The 21,313-nt window shown below is 34.6% G+C and overlaps 1 protein-coding gene across 1 annotated transcript in view; it reads left to right on the top strand.

Moving 5' to 3' along the window:
• Nucleotides 1–21,313, top strand: part of RNF169 (ring finger protein 169) — a 76,524-nt gene that overhangs the window by 32,384 nt on the left and 22,827 nt on the right. Inside the window, exons 3-4 of the mRNA XM_019744406.3 lie at nt 13,885–14,031; nt 19,643–19,761. Of these exons, the coding sequence (XP_019599965.2) occupies nt 13,885–14,031; nt 19,643–19,761 (266 nt within the window). The remainder of the gene's footprint in view (nt 1–13,884; nt 14,032–19,642; nt 19,762–21,313) is intronic.

Below are 21,313 nucleotides of genomic sequence, written 5' to 3'. Positions count from 1 at the left end.
TGCTCCAAAAGACGCATTAGAGCTGATTGTTCGGCTAGGTCTTATTTTTGGCAAAACATAATAGTTATTGGACATGAGAAGGTTTAGGGTATGATCACGGGAATAGATAACTAAAGTAGGATGGAAGAAAAGATTTGTGTAGAAGGAAGTGAAGGAACTGGGAGAACATACTGATACTGAAATCTTCAGGAATGATCACTGGAGTAATTGGAGAGAAACTTATTTGGTAAGTTTTTCTGTGAATTAGGGGAACTGACAGACAGGTAGGTAGGTGACTGCCAGAGAGAGGTGTGGGTGTTACAGTCTGATGGTAAATACTTTGAATAAGCTAGGATTTTTTAGGAATAATATGATCTATTATGTAACTTGCTTTTTTTTCACTAACAGTATGATATTTGGGGGGAGGGGAAGGAGCTTTCATACAGATCCTTTTTCATCCTGAGTGATATTTCATAGTATGGATGGATGAGGCATAATTCACTTAACCATTCCATTATCGTTGGTCATTTAAATTGTTTCCCATTTCCCCCAATTTAAAAGAGAGACTGCACTGAACACACATGAACATACGTGAACAAATACCTCCTTTAGGTTAATTCCTAGAAGTGAAAGTGCAGGGTCAAATGGTATATACACTTTGTATGTTGGTGGATATCAACAAATTACCTTTAAAAAAGACTTTTCCAATTTATTCTCTCACCAACAGTAAAAGAGAGTTCCTTTTTTTCAAATCCTTGCCAAACCATTACCATTATTTTTAATATTTTGTTAATGTGCTGGATAAAATGCTATATATCATTTTTTTTCAGATTTTAAGTATTTATTTACAAAGTTCTTACTACTACAACTGCTTTTAAAATATAGCAGTAAAGAGTCATTTACTATTTAAAAGAGGCACATATATTGATATCTCCTTATTTTAATTTACATTTCCCTGATGACTAGAGAGAAGGAGCATCTTATGTTTCTGGTTATTATATGTTTTCTGCTTTTTATAACGTTTAGATATGAAAACCAATTCTATCTTTTGGGTATTTTTTATTTTGACTGCTTAATGGCATGCTTTTTCTGTTTCTTTTCTGTGCTTTTATAATGTAGTCTATGAAAAAGAAGTTTTCTGACATTTTATGAGGTTTTAAGTGGAGGGAGGATATTAGCATTTACTCAGTCCTCCATCTTGCTACATTGCTTGAGGAATCATTCTTGAAAAAAAAATGTGTACACACACATACACACACTTTTTTTTTATTAGTTTCAGGTGTACAAAACAATGCAATAGTTAGACATTTCACCCCTCACAAAGTGATAACCCCCTCCCCCCTAATCTACACATTCTTGTTATATTCTTGTCTTGAAATGAAAAAATTTGGGGGGAGAAATTATTTCAATATTGATTTCATTTTGTTTCCATTTTATATGAGCTTGTTAGTCATGTTTGTTGAAATAATTGATTCATCTCTGTTAAGTTCTATTTATTTGTTGGATTAAACTTATTTACACCATTATTTCTTCTGCTTATAGACTTTGTTAGGTGCTTAACTTTGACCACATGGTTAAATAATAGTTGCTTTGGGAAACCTATGATCCAGCATGCTCTGGTTTGTCTTCTTCGAATCGCTGGTGTCTGGGAAGTTGAAGGTAGGGGGAAGAACAGACTTAGCTTCTAGAATGCTTATTTCCCTGGTTTCTGTAGTGGGAAAGATGAACTGCTTTCGATAATTCTGTGGATCACATGAGTGGTTTAGGCTTTCTCTGAATTGGTTTACTGACCTATCCATTTTCTTTTTTCTCCCTCTCTACTTTCGTTTTGGAGGAGTATTTTCTCCCCATTGCTGGCTAAATTATTCAAGTAGTAAGCATGCAGTTCTTAGTCCTTAGAGCGCCCAGTAATCAGATACGGTCAATGAGTTGCTGAAGTGAATAATATCTCTATAAGGCAGACGTTAACTTTAGTGAAGGAATTTTTCAAAGGTAAGTAAACTTTCAGGACCTAATTATCTATGAAATTATGTATCTTTAAAGTCTTTTTTATTATCTTTCTGCCATGAATTGTAAAATATAATGTACTTCATTAACACATAAACATTTCACTTAAATCTCATTGGCTATGCAATGCATCATGAGTTGAATGTTGAGCTGGCCTTACTCCCCACCCCATTTTTAAAGTTTACTTATTTTACCTGGTAAGTTTAAAATATGTTCTGTCACATTGCAAGAAGCAGCAGATTATTTGCTTGTTTATATTAATTTTTTTCCTATTAGATTGTAAAATCTTTCAAGATGGATTTGTTAAGTCTCTTTAACTCTCCACTGCATCTAATGTAATATCTTGCACAGAGGTATTCATCAAATGCTGACTGAATCGAATTGTTGCTCACATAGTTGCAGAGCCCCTTCTTTTAAGAGAAATGACTTGTATAAGGACATACAGCTGGCTCATGATAGGACTGGATGTATTTTGATATATTTTAAGATTTCTAGAGGTGTTTTTTTTGCTACATTTGTTCTTTCTTCTTCCTCTGAAATGTTATTACGTAATCTTTGAGGGAATGCTGACTTTTGCATGTATTGACATGCCTCTTTCTGGAACCAGAAAATAGATACAGAATCTCCTAGTACATCTTTAACAGCAGGTAAGCTACATACATTTCTTTCATACTAAGAAAAAAACCCTCAAAATAATAAGTTTTAATTTTGACTGCATGGATTCTCAAAATCTAAAAATGTTAAACATGGTTGTTTTCTCCTTTTGCTGCTTACAACTACCCAGGTGAGGAGAAACAACTTTACCAAGTAATGGGCCTTTTAAAGAAAGTAACACATTTAATAAATTCAAAACATGATTAAATTCAATTAGAATGGCAGGTTATTCAGGTTATTTCTGCAATGTGCTGTCTTTCCTTGACTCTTTCATTTATGAGAGGAGAGGATCAGTAGTTGTAAGATTACAGTATTAGTATAATATTTGTATGGTGTAGAGAATAGTTTAAATGAAATCATTTCAACGCTACTTGAAAGCCAGACTAGAGAATTTTCTAGAAGCAGTTGCAACTCTTTTGTCTCTAGTACAAAATAAAATATTTTGTCAAAATATTTGATTAATGAGGGTTTTAGTAAATTAAAATAGCTTTATTTTTATAAAATGTTTATTAAAATAAGAATTATAAATGTTATGAAAGAAGAAAGTTCAGATTGTAAAAAGATTTAAAGGGAAATTTACCAGTAATCCTGCCAATCAATAACCATATTTAAATTTTTATCATAAACTTAAGCTTAAGACCTATTACAAAATAGATTTGGGATCACAGTATACAGAGGGTGCCAAAAAAATGTATACACATTTTAAGAAAGGAAAAATCTATATTAAAATTACGCTGATGGTAAGATAAGTATATGTGTTTTATTCTAAACTCTTTAAGGATGGCTAGTTAACATCTGAAGTACTGTTAGGTTGGTGCAAAAGTAGTTGCGGTTTTTGCAATTGTTTTTAACCTTTTAAATTGCAATTACTTTTGCATCAACCTAATAATAGGGAATACACACTCTTGAGTAGTAGCATTTAAAAGACTAATCTGAACCTTCACTGCAGAGGCTCCTGTGAGGTCTTCAATTATTTTTGTAATCACTCAGTACCAAGTGAGGTTTGTTGACTAGCATAATGGATGTTATAAATGATTTCTAAATTTTTGATTTTTGCAATATTCAAACAAACAGAAGTTGAGAGCAATAAAATGAACCCCTGTATACCCATCACCCAGATTCTACACTTATGAACGTAAATAATTTTTCATGGTGAAGTAAGTATTTTTCAAGACGTGGATTAATTACAATTATTGTACAGGCATCTATGCTCTTTCATGAACAGGATTTAAGAATTTAGTGAGCTCAACAGCAAGTTCCTTCCATGGAACATTGCCCTACGGGTAGGAATTCTGTTTGGCTGTGTTTTTAACTATATAAGTGGAAAACTCACCTACCTGATTCTGACCAGAAGATTAGTTGAATCCTGCTTCATTCAAACAGGCTTTGAATGAACCTGCCATGCTAGATGTTTATTGTAGTATCTAAAAGGATAGAAAACTAGCTGGAACTTCATTATACTTATAGAATAGGTTATGACTTGTAAAAAAAATTTTAAGTGCTATAAAATATATGTAACATAAAATTTGCCATTTTAAGTGTACAGTTCAGTAGGCTTAAATAAATTCACAATGTTGTACAACCATCACTGCTATCTTTTTCCAAAAGTTTTTCATCACTTCAAACAGAAACTCTGTATCCTTGAATCAGTATCTCCCCATTCCACCATCCCCGCAGCCCGTGGTAACCTAACCTACTTTTTATTTCTACAAATTTGCCTATTATAGATATATAAGTGAAATCATACAGTATTTGTCCTTTTGTGTCTGGCTTATTTCACTTGGCACAATGTTTTCAAGATTCATCCACACTGTAGCATGTTTTAGTACTTCATTCCTTTTTCATGGCTGAATAATATTCCATTGTATGTATATATCACATTTTGATGGACAAAGGTTGTTTTCACTTTTTGGCTGTTGTGAATAATGCTGCAGTGAACACTGGCATACAAATATTTGAGTCTATTTTGAATTCTTCTGTATTACTGTACTTTGCCATGTATAATACGCTCCTTTGTGTAATGTGCACCCACGTTTTTGGCCCAAACTTTTGGGGAAAAAGTTTCATTTTAATTTTTTAATTCAAATTTTTATTTGTTTACATCTAGGTACTTGTTTCTGTATTGTAAAGGAATTTTAGCATTTATTTTTTAACATTATGGTACAAGAAATTTTATGTGACAAATAATTACAAAACACATGAACAGATACAAGGTACAAGAAATTTTATGTACTGGTAACAAATTTATGATATTTAGCATCATGGATGGCCAAGAACTCTTCATTGTTGCAAGTTCGTCATAAATTCAACAAAACCGATTATCGTATTCCAGGGTATTTTACATACAGATACCATTATTGATTTCTAGAGTTACACTTTTAACTCATAAACATAAATAAAAGAATTAAAAACATTTATATAGATATGGAATTAGTACTACCCATGTGCATCCTTATTTTTCCCTCACAAATTTGGGCCAAAAAGTGTGCATTATACATGGCAAAATACGGTATGCACCCAGGAGTGGAATTGCTGGGTTGCACAATAATTGTAATTTTTTGAGAAATCATCAAACTGTTTTCCACAGCAGTTGCACCATTTTACATTCCTACCAGCAGTGTATAAGGATTCCAGTTTCTCCACATTCTTGCTAGCACTTGTTTTTTTTTTAAAATAGTCATCCAGTGGGTATCTCATTGTAGTTTTGATTTGTATTTCCCTAATGAACAATGATGTTGAGCATCTTTTCATGTGCTTATTGAGTTTTTGCACTTTGGAGAACTGTCTATTCAGGTCCTTTGTTCAGTTTTGAATTGGGTTGTCTTTTTGTTGTTGAGCTGTAAGAGTTCTTTATGTATTGTGAATATTAAATCCTTATACTATATACTGGGGATGTCAAAAAAATGTATACAAGTGGACACTTAGTGTTGCTTAAGTAGTCGTTTGCTATAATAAGAAGTGTCTGGACACTGGTAACCACTTTGAGCACTTCTTGTAAGAGCAGAAGTCAAACTGACTTGTATTCATTCATCTTTTGTTACTTGTATATATTATTACAATTTTAATAGTTTTCCTTTCTTAAAATGTGTATGCATTCTTTTGGCACCTCTGTATATATGATTTGCAGATATTTTCTTGCATTCTATAGGGTGTCTTCAATTTTTTTGTTAATGCCCTTTGCACATAAGTTTTCAGTTTTTATGAAGTCAAGATTATCTGTTTTTTTCTTTTATTGTGTGTGCTTTTCTGTTTGGCTTTTTCACTCAGCATAATTATCTTGAGATTCATTCACTTTGTGGCATGTATCAATGGTTTATTCTTTTGTATTGCTGAGTAGTATTTTACCATATGGTTTTGTCAGTTTGTTTTATCTATTTTGCCTGTTGATAGACATTTGAGTTGTTTTCAGTTCTTGGCTATAACAAAATAAAGCTGCTATGAACATTCATGTACTAATCTTCGTAGAGATGTTTCCTTTTTTCTTAGGTAAGTACGTAGGTCTGAAATGGCTGGATCATGTGGTAGGTGTATGTTTTATTTTTTTAAGAAACTCCCAAACTTTTCCAAAGTGATTTTACCATTTTAATTCCTACCAATAGTATATGAAAGTTCTGGGTTTCTCTCAGTCTTTGCCAACATTTGGTATGGTCAGTCTTTTTAATTTTGGCAATTCTAATTGGTATGTAGTGGTATCTTATTGTCGTTTTAATTTGCATTTCCCTAATGACTAATGATGTTGAGCATCTTTTCATGTGTTTATTTGCCTTTTGTGTATATTCTTTAGTTTAATGCCTGCTCAAACGTTTTGCCTTGTTTTTTTTTTAAAGTGAGTCGTGTAGTTTGAGATTTTTACATATTCTGGATACAAGTGTTTTATCAGGTATATGCTTTGCAGATATTTTTATCTCAGTCTGAGTTACTCTTTTCATTCTCTTACAGTCTTTTGAAGAGAAGTTTTTAACTTTCAAAATTACAGTTTATACATTTTTTCCTTTGTGCATGTGTACTTTTGGTGTTATATCTAAAAATTCTTTGCCAGCTCAAGGTCACAAAGATTTTCTCCTATGTTTTCCTCTGGAAGTTTTATAGGTTTAGGCTTTATGTTTAGGTCTATGATTAATTTTGACTTAATTCTTATCTAGCGTGGGGTAGAGATCCAGTTTCCTTTCTGTGCTTATGGAGGTCTCAGTTGTTCCAGCACCATTTGTTGAAAAGACTATCTCTTGTCCACTGGAATTTCTTTGCACGTTTGTCAAAAATCGGTTATCCATATACTTGTGAGTTTATCTCTAGGCTGTATATTCTATCTGTACCATTGATCTATTTGTTTATTTTTACACCAATACCATGCTGTCTTGATTATTGTAGCTTTATAATAAGTCTTGAAATCTGATAGTGTTAATCTTCCAACTTTGTTCCTCTTTTTCCAAGTTATTTTGGCTATTCTTGGTTTTCTGTATATCTACCTCAATTTTAGTATCATCTCACCAATTTCTACAAAAAAGCCTGCTGGGATTTTGATTGGGATTGCACTAAATCTATAGATCAATATGGGGAGAACTGACATCTTAATAATATTGAATTTTCAGACCCATCAACATGGTATATCCTTCTATTTATTTAGGTCTTCTTTAATTTCTCTCAGCAATGTTTTGTGGATTTCAGTTTCCACATCTTTTGTCAGATTTATTTTAAGTATTTTACATTTTTTGATGTTACTATAAATGGCATTTAAAAATTTTCCATTTCTAATTGTTCATATGAGTATATAAAATACAACTGATTTTTATATTTTGATATTCTATCCTACAACCTTGCCCAACTCATTTAGTAGTTCTAGTAGCTTTTTTGTAGGTTCTATGGATTTTGTGCATGGATGATTATGTTGTCTTCGAATTATGACTATTATTATTGGAGGACTTTATTACCAGATTTCAAGACTTACATAATACTAGTCATCAAGATAGTGTAATATTAGCATAAGGAAAAGGCATATAGATCAAAGGAATAGAATATAGTCCTGGAACAGACCCACTTATATATAGTCAGTTAATCACACAAAGGCACAAAAGTAATTAATTCCGTGGCAAAACAATAGTCTTTTCAACAACGGTGCTGGAACAAACTGAATATCCTATGAATAAGTAAAAGTGAATCTTGATCTCTGCTTTATACAATATACAAAAGTTAATTCAGAATGGATCACAAACTAAATGTAAAAGCAAAAAGTATGCAGAAGAAAACACAGAAGAAAACAAATTTTTGACCTTGAGGTAGGCAAAGATTTTCTAGACAGGAGCACAAAAAATCCTAATAACAGAAATACAAATTGATATATTAGACTTTATCACAGTTAAAAATTTCTACTCATTAAGGAAATAAAAAGGCAAAGAGAGGGAGAACATAGTCTCAAAATGATATCTAACAACAGACTTGTATCCAGCATTTATAAAGAACTCTTGCACCTAAGTAGTAAGGTTAAAAAAATAGGGTAAAAGGTTTGAACAGCTACTTCACAAAAGAAGATATGCTACTAAGCACATGAAAAGACACGCAACATAATTAGCCAGCAGGGAAATAGTTATTAAAACCCCAGTGGGGTATCACCTTACATACTCTAGCATGGCTAAAGTTAAAAGGCTAACAATTCCGAATGTGAGAATGTGAATCACCTGGAACTCGCGTGCACGGCTGGTTGGAATACACAGCACACTCCATTTTATTGCACTGCGCTTTATTGTTCTTCACAGATGTTGTGTTTTTTAAAAACTGAAGGCAAGACTCTCCAGCAAAAACAGTACAACTCACTTTATTGTGATTCTTGCTTTATTGTGGTGGCCTGGAACCCACCCACAATATCTCTGAGGTATGCTGGTAAAGTGGTATAACCACCATGGGAAACGTTTTGGCAGTTGCTTTATAAATTTAAACATATACTTAATGTGTGATCCAGCAATTCCTCTTATGGCTATTTACCCAAGCAAAATAAAAACATCTGTCCACAAAAAGACACGAATGTTCATAGCAGAATGTTCTTAACAGCCCACAACTAAATAAAACCCAAATGTCCAACACTTGAATGGATATGCAAATTGTGGTATATTCATATAATGGAATATAAATCATCTATAAAAGGAGTGTCTGAATAATAAACTCAGTAGCATGTTGAATGTCAAAAATATGTTGAGTGAATGAAGCCTGACACAAAGGAATATCACTGTATGATTTTATAATAGGCAAAACTAATCCGTAGTCATAGATATCAGATTAGGGGTTGCATAGGCCAGAACAGTCTGGGAGATTGATTGCTAGTGGGCTTGAGGGGACTTTCTTGAGTGGTAAAAATGTTCTATATCTTGATTAGGGAGATGGTTACATAGGTTTATACATTTGTCAAAACTCATTGAGCTATACATTCTGTATGTGTTCATTTTATCATATGTAGATTAAGTCTTCACGTAGTTGATTTTTTAAAAAAATCAATTCTTAGTGTAGATCTAAACGTGAAGGGTCAAATAATAAGCTCCTTAAAGATAACATGGGAGACTTTCTTACAGGATATAAAAAGCACTAACATTAAATTAAACTGCATTAAAACCTGGAACTTCGTATCTTCAAAAGGTACTACTAAGAGAGTGAAAAAGGCAAGTTACTGTGTGAGAGGGGGGAAAAAGTATATGTATATACACACACACACACGTATATGTATTTTGTAGAGTAGCCCCCCTTTATTTGTGGGGGATATGTTCCAAGAACCCCAGTGTATGCCTGAAACTGCAGATAGTACTGAACCGTAATACATTGTTTTTTCCTATACATACACACCTATGAAAAAGTTTATATATCAGGCACAGTAAGAGATTAACAATAACTAGTAATAAAATAGAACAATTATAACAATAAGTGTTACTTGAACACAAGCACTGTGATATCCCAACAATCAATCTGATGTGGCTACTAAGTGACTGACAGGTGAGGAGCGTATACAGGAGCATATACTGGACAAAGGGATGATTCACGTCCTGGGCGGGACAGAGCAGGACAGTGTGAGACTTCATCATGTTACTCAGAACCACACGAAATTTCAAACTTACGAATTGTTTATTTCTGGAATTTTCCATTTACTATTTTAGACCATGGTTGACTGTGGGTAACAGAAACTGCATAAAGCAAAACTGTAGATAAGGGGGACTACTGTATGTATATGTATGTTTTTTTTCCTTGAAAATTGCCTCATATCCAAAAAAATATAAATAACTCCTACAAATTACTTGGGGGAAAAGCTAAAATATCTAAAAGAAAAAAGGGGAACTGTGAATAGGCACTTCATAAAAGAGGATTTCCAAATAGTAAACATATGAGAAGCTGCTCTACGTCTTTAGTCAGAAGAGAAATGCAAATTGAAGTCATAATGCAGTACAAATATAGACTCACTGGAATGTCTGAAATAGACAAATAGTGTTGAGTGTTAACAAACCTGAGAACAACTGTCATTCTGCCACACTGGGGCATGGGAATGTAACTTGTACAACCAGTGTGGTAAAATGTGGCAGCATACCCATACCTTATGACTAAACAGTTTCTTTTCTAGAATATGCCCCACAGAAGAGCATGTGTATCAGGATACATATTGACAACTGTTCATAGCAGTTTATGTGTAAATAGCCAAAAATTAGTAACCACTCAAATATCCGTCAGCGATAGAATGGTTGAATTGTTTTGTAGTCAAGCAATGGGATACTATAACACAAGGAGAAAGAAACTGTATGTACCTACCTGGATGCATCTCACAAATAGAATGGTGTCTGAAGGAAGAGAGATTTAATACACATATAAGATTCCACTTATATAAAATTCAGAAATAGTAAAATGACTTTTTTAGTGTTGGAAACTGGGATTGTGGTTACTTTTGGGTGAGAAGTAGGCACAAGGGGTATTGGTAACATACCGTTTTTTGATCTGGATGGTGGTTATGTGGATATGCTAATTTTGTGTAATTTATCATGCTTTACAGTTATGATTTGTACACTTTCTGGGTATAACACTTTGATTTTTTTAAAGTTTATTTTTTAAAATTATGGCAAAGTAAAGATATTTTTAGGAAAAACTTGCATGGTATTATTAGTAGTGTGACTGAGTATAAGATTACAGAAGTCAGTAGTTTTTCTCTAGTAATTAGTATCTGAAAGGGAAGCAATAAAGTCACTGAGTTTACAGTAGGGGGCAGCTTCCCTGTTACGGCCTGAGATGATCTTGTTTGGGCTCCTGCCGCTCGCCTCTTGCCTTTCAGTCCTAGGGCTTCTCTGTTGTTGCTGCTGCAGTGCCCACCTTGGGAACGTACTCCAGTCCTACAAACCAGTGTGAGGGGATTTAACACCCGTGAACAAGCTTGTTGGTCAGTGGGAGGTGGGAGCCAATAGATACATGCTTCCCTTTTTCTCCCATCTCTGACAGTCTTGAGATGCATATCTTAGTTTCTCATTTTGTTCTCTGTAGCCAATGATTGGGCCAGTTGTCGCACCCCGTTTATTGGGTGTCTTTTCTTGTTATGCTACTCCATCCTTAACTCCTGCTCCCCAATAAAGTATTCATGCATAAGCCTTCTTATCAGACTCAGCTCGGCCCACCGTCTAGCCCAAAATGCCAATAGTGCTGAGGTCGAGAAAGCCTGGTATCTGAAGCCACTGGCTTGTTTTAAAATTCAAGCTCTTCAATATTCAGTCACTGTGACTTTGGGAAATAACCACTGAGTGTTGATTTTTGTGTCTATAAAATGATAATGATAGATACAAACAGAGCCCTTAAGGATTAAATGAGGTAAGCTCTATAAGTGCAATGCCTGGGACATGGAAGACTTTAATAAATAACAGCTATTGCTATTTCTTACTAGAGTTTATATGCTACTTTCTGAGTTTCTCAGAGGCATTTTTCCCTGAGTATAAAAACTCTTTCCTAGAGACCAAGTTCTCAAGTCCTTACAAATAACCACAAAAAAATAACTTCTGCAGAATCGAGTATGGAGAAAGCAGCAACATGATTCATGTGAGGATTTAAATGGATATACGGATTTTTCAGTTGTGTAAACTTTTAGCTTTAAGATGATGCTGTGTTAGCAGACTCAGCCTTGCAATGAAAAGGTGGTTTTGCCGGCAACCCAAGTCTGTTGTTATAAACTTTGAGAACAGCAATAAACATTATTAGGAGGCTGAAGGATACATTCTAAAACACTTAGGAAAGCCAACTCTGCCCAAGTCAAACAAGAACACAAGAGAAGACGAAGAAAAGCAAATCCATAACCAGGGAGAAAGCAAACCTGAAGTCTGTGCTAACTGCCCACATGAAAGATCAATGCCTTTTAATGATATTACTGACCATTTAATGATCTTTTAATGATCTCACTTACATATATAATATGTAAATTCCATTAAGCACTAAACAAGTTAACACTAAAATATGTAAAACAGAAAATTTAATAATATTTTAAATAGGAAAAAGTATATATATATATATATATACTTTTTCCTATTTAAAATATTATTAAATTGGCGTTAAATATTAAATATTAAATATTAAAACATATATATAGGCGTTATCCTGTGCATTTAGGATGTTTAGTAGCAACCCCTGGCCTCTAGCCACTAGATGCTAGAACACACACACCCCCACCCCTAAGTTGTGACAACCAAGTGTCTCCAGACATTGCCAGATGTACCCTGAGAGGCAAGATCACTAGCTGGCCTGCGATAAACCTTAATTTGAATTCCAGCGCTAGGGCTATGACTGTGCATTTGAGCACATTACCTTACTCTTAAACCTTAGTTTCCTTAAGTGAGATAAGGTGAGTACTGGTATAGTGCTTAGCTCAGCACCTGACACAAAGAGTTCAATATAACAATCATTACGATGCTAAACCCAGTTCTCTTTAGTGCCACTCTCTCTCTCCATCCTCTAAAAGTGAAATGCCCTTCTGTGTAGCCTGTGGTCAAGTCGTTAAACAAGAATTTCTCAGTAAGATCATTAAAAGGCATTGATCTTTCCTGTGGGCAGTTAGCATAGACTTCAGGTTTGCTTTCTCCCTGACTATGGATTTGCTTTTCTTCCTCTTGTGTTCTTGTTTGACTTGGGCAGAGGTGGGAGTACGTTATTTCATTTGAATCTGCTCCTGACATTACATTGTATATGGTGTTCTTTAAATATTCATAACCTCTTGAATTAGACTTAATGTGTTAAAGACTAGTTCAGGCTTACAGGAATCAGACCTGTAAAAATTGGAAAGGTAAGATTAAATCTTTATTGTTGTTTCGTTTTTTTCACTGAGGCAACAACCAATTAAAGTATTTATTCTTTAGCTTTACTTTTTTGCAAGTATTTTGCAAATGTTAGTAGCCTGTAATTGCTTTGATACATATTATGTGATTTAAATTTTATTAAAACCCTGGGCAATGAAAAGAGAATACCAGATTAGGAAAGGGAACTCTTGATGTACTATAAGTACACAGCAAGACACTACATTAAGTACTTTATTATCTCATTTACTTATAGCACTATCTGCAAAGTAAGTAGCATTATCCCTGTTTTGTAGGTGAGCATATGATGCTTTATTTGCCGAACATCATATAGCTGGTAAATAAGTGACAGAACCACTAGAACCCAGGTTTTTATTCCAAAACCTATCTTGTTTTCATAATGCCATGCTACTTCCCCCAAATGAGGAGCATATGCCTTTGCCTTAAATTTCTTCATGTATCTTGACCTATTCTCTGAATCACAAAATAGCATAAATTGTAGGACTTTGGAACTGTGATCAGTCTTTTTTTTTTTTGTTACTACTAGTGCTACAGACCAGTCTTGCCTAGCCCAGCTTTTCTGGCCCTGTGGCCTACCTCTCTGCTGCTCTCCTGGTCCATTACATTTGTACCTGGCTTATGGGAATAAGAAAGTCTTTAGGTTCAACCTTTTTTGGCTAAATGAACAAATTATTTTTTGATTGTGTGTATTATCTTATTTTATGGGTTCATACTGCTTAAGAATTCAGAGCAGTTAAATCTTAAGCCATGAAGGGTATGTTTGGCAAGAGTCAAGTACAAGCAGACATTAAAAATTAAGAGGACTTTATATCTAATAAGGAAAATAGTATCAAAATTGCCATGTGATCTGTTTGTTCTCATAGACACTGAATAAAAGATGTTTTTAAGTGAATAGTTGCCTAAAACTCTTCTGTCTTGGTATGATTTGTAATTTTAGCTCAGAGAAGAAAAGTTACAAGACGAGAAAACCTCTGAAGATCAAATCCACAAGCTGTTACCAGAGGATACAGAAACAGGGAAAAGGAAAATGGATGAACAGAAAAAAAGAGATGAACCACTAGTACTGAAAACAAATCTGGAGCGTGTAAGTAGATCATCTTTTTGACAGACATCTGCCTCAAAATCAGTAATTAGCCCAGGTGGCATGGATCTGCAAAACCAGTAACAGTCATTGACTATGCAGTTTAAGAGTCGTCAGGAACTTAGTGTCCAGATGAGAGCTAGAGAAAATAATTTATGAATGGGACAGTGAGACTTGTGTGGAAAGATTAAGGGAACAGTGGGAAAGGATTGGAGGAAAAACCTAGTATACTACTTGTCGTAAGTTTTATATGTGTATTGTCATTTTGACTTATGTGTTGTCATTTGACATTTGAGTTTTGTATGTCTTATATCCTCTACTAGAGTTCCTGAAAGCTTGACTTTTACTTCCCTATTTTCTTTATAATGCCCTAAGCAGCACAGTGGTAGATACAAGATATTAGATTATATGAGATTAGATACTTAATTTAAACTTAACCTAATTACACTTCTAATTGTGCCTTATCTTGCCTGATTTTTTTTCATTACTTATTTACCAAGCAAATTACTGGAAAAGATTGTAAGTGGTTTAACTTACATAAGAAAGTGCTTTTGGAGGGTCTACTGAGTAGCTCAGGTGGGTAATTACGATTGAGTTTTTTTTCTTTAGTAAGTCATACTGGATTGTACATCTTTTATTGCTTGCTGAATGTACTTAACATATCTTTTAGAGTCATATCTTTTAAAATAGTTTGTGATTGAGGCTTGTTAGTATTTCCATTATATTTCCAATTAGCCAGAATTAATAAAGCTTTACTGTATAAAAATACAGACAACATAGAATAGAAACAAAAAACAAAAAAAATCTCTGGATCAGAAGTTTGCCTCTTAAACAGGTCCCAGCATGAAATAACTTTGGCCAGGTTATTTAAGTTCTTTGTGCTTTTGATTTACTCTTTGCAAAGGCATTTTTCCTGAATTTCAAAAATTTAAGTTATTTAAGCTTTCTTGGATTGATAGTATTTGCTGATTGTCAACAGGCATGTGGGGCTTTTAAATTCCAGTTATAATAATCTTTATCATTTAATTATTAAAAATAACTTGTTTTTATTGGTAATAGCCAGTTATGCAAAATGTTTAGTGCAAAAACACATAAAATCTGATCTATGAACACTTCGTGTTTTAGATTTTTGTGATTTTTACCCTTTTTCTGTTTGCTTTTCTATTTCTGAGGACTTTTAAATGGCTCTGATTTTGCTTTAAATGTCTTAAAGAGTTTTTGGTGTTGAACAGATAATTTTGTTTAGTTTAGCCAAGGCTGAATTCAAATTGAGACCAAAGGGAAGTTCAAGTAGACGTCAGGGGAAAGCCAGCTGAAGATTATATTTTATATAGACAGTATTATGATTAAAGCTGGACTGACTATTTCCCTCTCCTGCCCCTGAAACCTCAGTGATTCCATGTCCTGTGGAATCCAATGAGAACTCTTCACGCCAGCTTTCAGGTCCTTAGTGTTATTCCAGCTTCTGTTTCCATCCTTACATCCCAAAACTCTAGGGAATGCAGATGTTGCTTTTCCCCAAATATGTACTCTGTATTTTCCCTCCTTAGAGTCTTTGCTCTCCCATCTTTATTTCACTTAAATGTCACCCAATTTACCTGTTGAAAAGCTATTCATTTTCCCGTGTCCAGTTCAAAAGCTGTCACCTTCCTGGAACCTAGAGATTCCTCACTTGTTTCTCCTCTCCCATCATCCCCTCTTCCCTCCCAGCTTCCCTCCCTGTACTTTGTAACTTTTACAGGACTTATTTCACTCCCCCTTACATTATGGTTATTTGTGTGTTTGTTTCTCTACTAGATTTGTAAGTTTCTTGAGTATAGGAAATGTCTTACCTATTTTTAAATCTCCCATAGTACCTTGCATAGCACAAGTGTTTATCCGTTATCAAGTTGAATTCAAATGGAGGAAGGAAAGTGCTTATTCCAGAATCAGAGATTATCATTTGTTATTTGTTCAGAATGGAAATAAAATGGGCAATGTTTAGTTTATTATGATTTATTATGGTATAATTAGTATCAATAATAATAATGTGAATTATTGGAAAACAATTTGGTATAACAATTATAGTTATACCAAAGATTATAAAACAAACAGTGAAAAACTGCTTGTCATCCCATAACCTAGAGATAACCCCATAAACATTTTAGTAAATATTCTGCCAGACTTTCTAAGTGCTTGTGTGTATATGTCTATACAGTATATATACACACACATATATATGTACTGTATATTTTTTCTTTTTAGAAAATACAACCCAGTGTACTTACTGTTTTATAACTTTTTTTTATAAACTTAAATTGTAGATGTCTCTCCATGTAAATAAAGAATCTCACATCATTATTTAGTGGTCTGTTAGTATTTACTGTAGAATTTATTTAACTTAATTAATCCCTTATTGATATTATATTTTGCTATCTAAAACACCACTATGATGAGATTTACTTGTCTTATTAGTTCCTTAGAATAAATTACCAGAAGTGGAATGACCAGGTCAAAGGGAGTGTCCTTTTGAAGACTTGGTACTTATTACTCATTTGACCTCCACAAAGTTTGTATATAGTTACACTCCCATCGGTAGTACAAGTACTAATTTCCTCATACCCTTGCCAATTCTGGTATTATCATTCTTTTAATTTTAGGGACATTTTTTTAAAATATCACTTTGGGGATTATATTATGCATGTTTTACACCATTTTAGGAATCCATAGTGCTATGGGCTTATTTTTATCCAAAGGGAAAGAGGTAAATATTTTCCTATCTTAATGGTTCTAGGTTTTTGGGGGTGGAACTACTGTGTTTCCCCAAAAATAAGACTTAACAGGACAATCAGCTCTAATGAGTCTTTTGGAGCAAACATTAATATAAGACCCGGTATTATATTATATTATATTATATTATATTATATTATATTATATTATATTATATTATTTTATATTATACTATACTATACTATACTATACTATACTATACTATATTATAGTGTATTATATTATAAAGACCCAGTCTTATAGTAAAATAAGACCAGGTCTTATATTAATGTTTGCTCCAAAAGATGCATTAGAGCTGATTGTACGGTTAGGTCTTATTTTCGGGGAAACGTGATATAGAAGGATGGGGGGCACTTTCTGTAATTATTTATTTATAATAATAAATTTATTTTTCAACAATTAAAAGGAACCTAGTGTATATTATAATACTGAAGTTTTTTCTTAAAAGATTTTAGTATTTAAATTGATAAAAATAAAATCTATCTTTCATTGAGCACTTACTACTTAATGTACTCGGTGCTTCTAATGGTTTATCACAATCTATGTGGTAGCAGTCTTTATTTTATAGATGAGGAAACTGAGGCTCAGAAAGATAAAGCAACTAACTTGCAGTGACCATGATAATAGAACTGGGATTTGAGCATTCTTTTATTTGGTACTGAATTGATTATCTAGAAAGACCTAAATACAAATTGCCATTATTTATTCCATTGAGTCTATAGATGTCAAATCTTTTTCTTTTTTTCCAGAGTTAAGAGAATATCATATAATATTTGAGAATGGGTTAGTACTATTAAAAAGCTTCTCAAGTGTGTAATTTGTACAGCAGGGTTCTTTAAGGAGTGATACCCTACAAAATTGAAAAGCTTCTCTGTAGCATGGCCAGTTAGCTTGGTTGGTTACAGTGCGGTGCCCTTAACAACAAGGTTGCCGGTTTGATCCCCTTGTGAGCCACTGTGAGCTGCGCCCTCCAGAACTATATTGAAACAACTATTTGATTTGGAGTTGATAGGTCCTGGAAAAACACACTTAAAATAAATAAAAGTTAAAAAAAAAAAAAAGACTCCTTCCCCTTCCTATTTAAAAAAAAAAAGAAAAAAGCTTCTCTGTAAATTGTAATCCTTCAGCTATTTCTCAAAGGCTAATTTAGGAAACGTAGCCTATTGTATGTCTGTGTCCCTTGGCCTAGAGAATAACAAAGCATTTCAGGAATGCAGGGTACTCTAAGCCCTAAGACGATGCCTTGCAGGCCTGTCTACAACTTTCACTTTGATTGCCATTTGATTCTGTTAGATCACTGGTTCATCACTAGATGATTAGACATTTTTTGTTTACCTGCTCTCTCATGGTATTGGGAGTCTTAAAGAAAAGATGGTCACTTGCTCTGACAGTTTATTGTCTAAAGCAGAAGACAGACTCTTAAATAAAAAGCTCCAGTTCAGTGTGACTGGTTGCTCTCTCTAAAAAGACTCTACTATTGAATCATGAGGCAAATCATCACTATATGTTGTATGCAAAGGCACGTGTAAAAGACACTTCAAATGTAAATTGAAAGGCTCAAAAAGAGACTCTGAGAGAAAGTTAAGGTAAATGAATGAGTACCAACAGATGGAAAATGCTGACTCTAGGGGTATGTGGAAGCCTTTGCAGAGAAAGTGACACTTAAGATGCCTCTGAAGGGCCAATGAGCATTTTATAGGCCAACAATGTGGAGGGGGAATATCAGGCCAAGGAAATAGCATGTCCAAAAGAACAGAAGGTTTTAAAGACTGTGATGATAGCTGTGGAGAGTAGAAAGTAGGTTGGTTGTACCAGAGCTCGAGATGTTCCCTGTGTGGGAACTGGTGTGAGAAAAACTATGAAACAAGGCTGAGTCTAGTTTTGAAGGTTATTGTATTATGCTGAGGTGTTTAGACTTGATCTTGAAGTCACCAATAGTTAAGCAGGATTCTATGTGTGCTTGAGATAGTATGGAAGGGATGAGACAGAAGAAAGGCTGAACAGAGTGAAACCAGTAAGGAGATTATTGCAATAGTCCAGGCAGAAGATGATGAGAATCTAAGGAAAGGCAATGAGTGTACACGGGAAGTTAGATCTGAGAGACATTTTAGCAGTGGAATGGAGTCAAGTGGAAATAGCATGGGGGCAGTTTGGAGACCGATGTTCTGGATTTAAGTAGCAGCATTATCTATTAACTCTCCAATCTTACTCCTACCTAGGCAAATTAACTACTCTGAGCCTCAGTTTGTCATCTGTAAAAGACAGGCAATAATCCCTTCTTAACAGAGCTGATATGAAAAGTAAATGAAATAAAATATTTAGATGTGTTGGGGTACTCAAAATCTCTAGACCAGGCGTGTCCAAACTTTTTTCAACGTTTTTCACCAAGGGCCATATGCGGTAAAATACACAAACAGCCGGGCTGCTCACTCGAGGTGAAGTACGTATTGCCTCACCTGGTCTAGTTAAGTAAACTAAATATATTTTTGGAATTTGCTGCGGGCCAATAAAAAATGGATTGTGGGCCACAGTTGGCCGCGGGCCACAGTTTGGACACCCCTGGTCTAGACAATGTTATTATGGCTTCGAAGAAAGGGAAAGAGTCCTAGATGACATTGAGGCTTCAGCTGGGTTGATAGTGTGGCTTAGAGAAGATAGACTTTGATTTGGGATGTATTAAGTTTGAGCTACACTTGGCATGTCCGGATTGGGATCTCTAGGCGGCAGCTGGAAACGTCGAATGGAGTTCAGATAGAAGTGACATAATAGAGATTTGAAACAACAGCTATGGGAGATTCAATGGGAACCACAAATGGACAGTGTTGTCTCCCTTGTCTCCTGCCAGTGTCCTGCGCGCCTCTCAGATTCAGAGAATGAAGAACCTTCCCGAGGCAAGATGACACAGACACATCGCTCGGCATTTGTTTCCAAGAACAACTCCTACTCCTTAGCTTTCCTGGCAGGGTAAGAGACTGCTAATGCATTCAGTCAAGGTTCTTTCATCTTGGGGTATGAGACGAAAGACTGGGGGAGCAAAAGTATTTGTTGTAGCTACTTTGGGAGAGGTGGGAACTGGTTTTCAAATATCGAATAGGGACAAGGGGCTGACCTGCGTTTTTAAAGAAAAGTAAATTTTATCCATTTCTGGTATCTTCAGGGTAAGACTGTGATAATTGCTTGGCTACAAAGCGTGAACTTTCCATCCGGGAAGGAAAACAATTAGGCCTTCCTCAGCTGACAACATCCATGGATTCTCTCTGTGGACTTTTTTCTCTTAGTAGGAAGGGAGGCCAGAGTTGATTTTATTTTTTCAATGTCTAGAACTGAAAATATATCTTGATATGTTTCAAGAAGGCAAACTGCAAGTTCTTAAGACCCTTGCCAAGGAATCTCTTGATCCTTTATAGACTTTTGCAGGCCCTGAGGAGGAGAGGCGGGAGGAACTGGACTGGATGATGGATTATTGGGGAATAATGAAGGGCTAGATGGAAGGAAGGAAGGAAAGGGAGGAAGAAATGGAAGAAAGTAGGAAGGAATCATTCATTCAACAGACATTTTGTAAGCAACTACTACGTGCCATACTCTGTTTTAATATAAAGATTAAAAGACAATCTTTACCCTATTTTTATCTATTTTTGTTTATAGCTGGCATTGCTCACCCTTATTTCTAGGATTCCTCTTGTTTCTTTCCAGTAGCACTGTAAAGTAGATCTCTTGCTGTCCCTATGGACACACACCTGGACCCTTTTTATCAAGGCTTTTTATTGCTAGTCACTAATATGACCCAAAAAAAGCTACCAAGTTTAAGGATGTTATGAAGTATATACTATTGTGATCCCTGATGTAGTTTCTGTATCTGAATTTTTTGTACATAGTCTTTTGGAGCACTGATTTCCTGTTATTTCTAAGAGTAAAACTCACTAACTTCACCCCTCCCACTACCCCCAAATGCCGCCCCTTCTCTAGTTAATGGTAGCTCCTTCCAGGAGGCCCTTTTCTAGAATATTTATTCACTCATGACATTTGTTGAATGGACACTGTATTGTAGCCACTTAAGCTTGAGTGATGTAATCAGGACCCAATAAGTAAGATGTAAACCAGTGTACTTTACATTTATGATGAAGATGAAACTCTGGCTTGTGCAGATGAGCTTCAACTATAGATGCCCTCTCAAGTTAGAAAAGATTGCGTGACTAAGAATTGTCAGCTGCTGATTGTGTATATGGATTCCCCCCCACCCCATTTATAGCAGGCATCTCTTAATGATTGTAAGAGGGATCTACTGAAGAGAAAAAGATCATATCATTCTTCCAATCAAGTCACAATAAATACTTACTGAAACAAATAAATGTTGATTTGGGCAATCTATGATTAGTTAATTAATATCTCATAATTTGGAATGACTTGGGAAAAAAATAAATTTTTATTAAAGTCCAAATATTCCAAGGCCAAATTACCCTAATTAGTTGGAGTGGATATTAAACAGGTGAATTTACTTATAACCTGTTCCAGTCTC

The sequence above is a fragment of the Rhinolophus sinicus genome, chromosome 14, assembly GCF_057876585.1.
Source record: "Rhinolophus sinicus isolate RSI-liver-muscle chromosome 14, RSI-T2T, whole genome shotgun sequence".
NCBI classification, from domain to species: Eukaryota; Metazoa; Chordata; class Mammalia; order Chiroptera; family Rhinolophidae; genus Rhinolophus; species Rhinolophus sinicus.
This window is presented reverse-complemented; position numbering and strand designations above follow the sequence as displayed.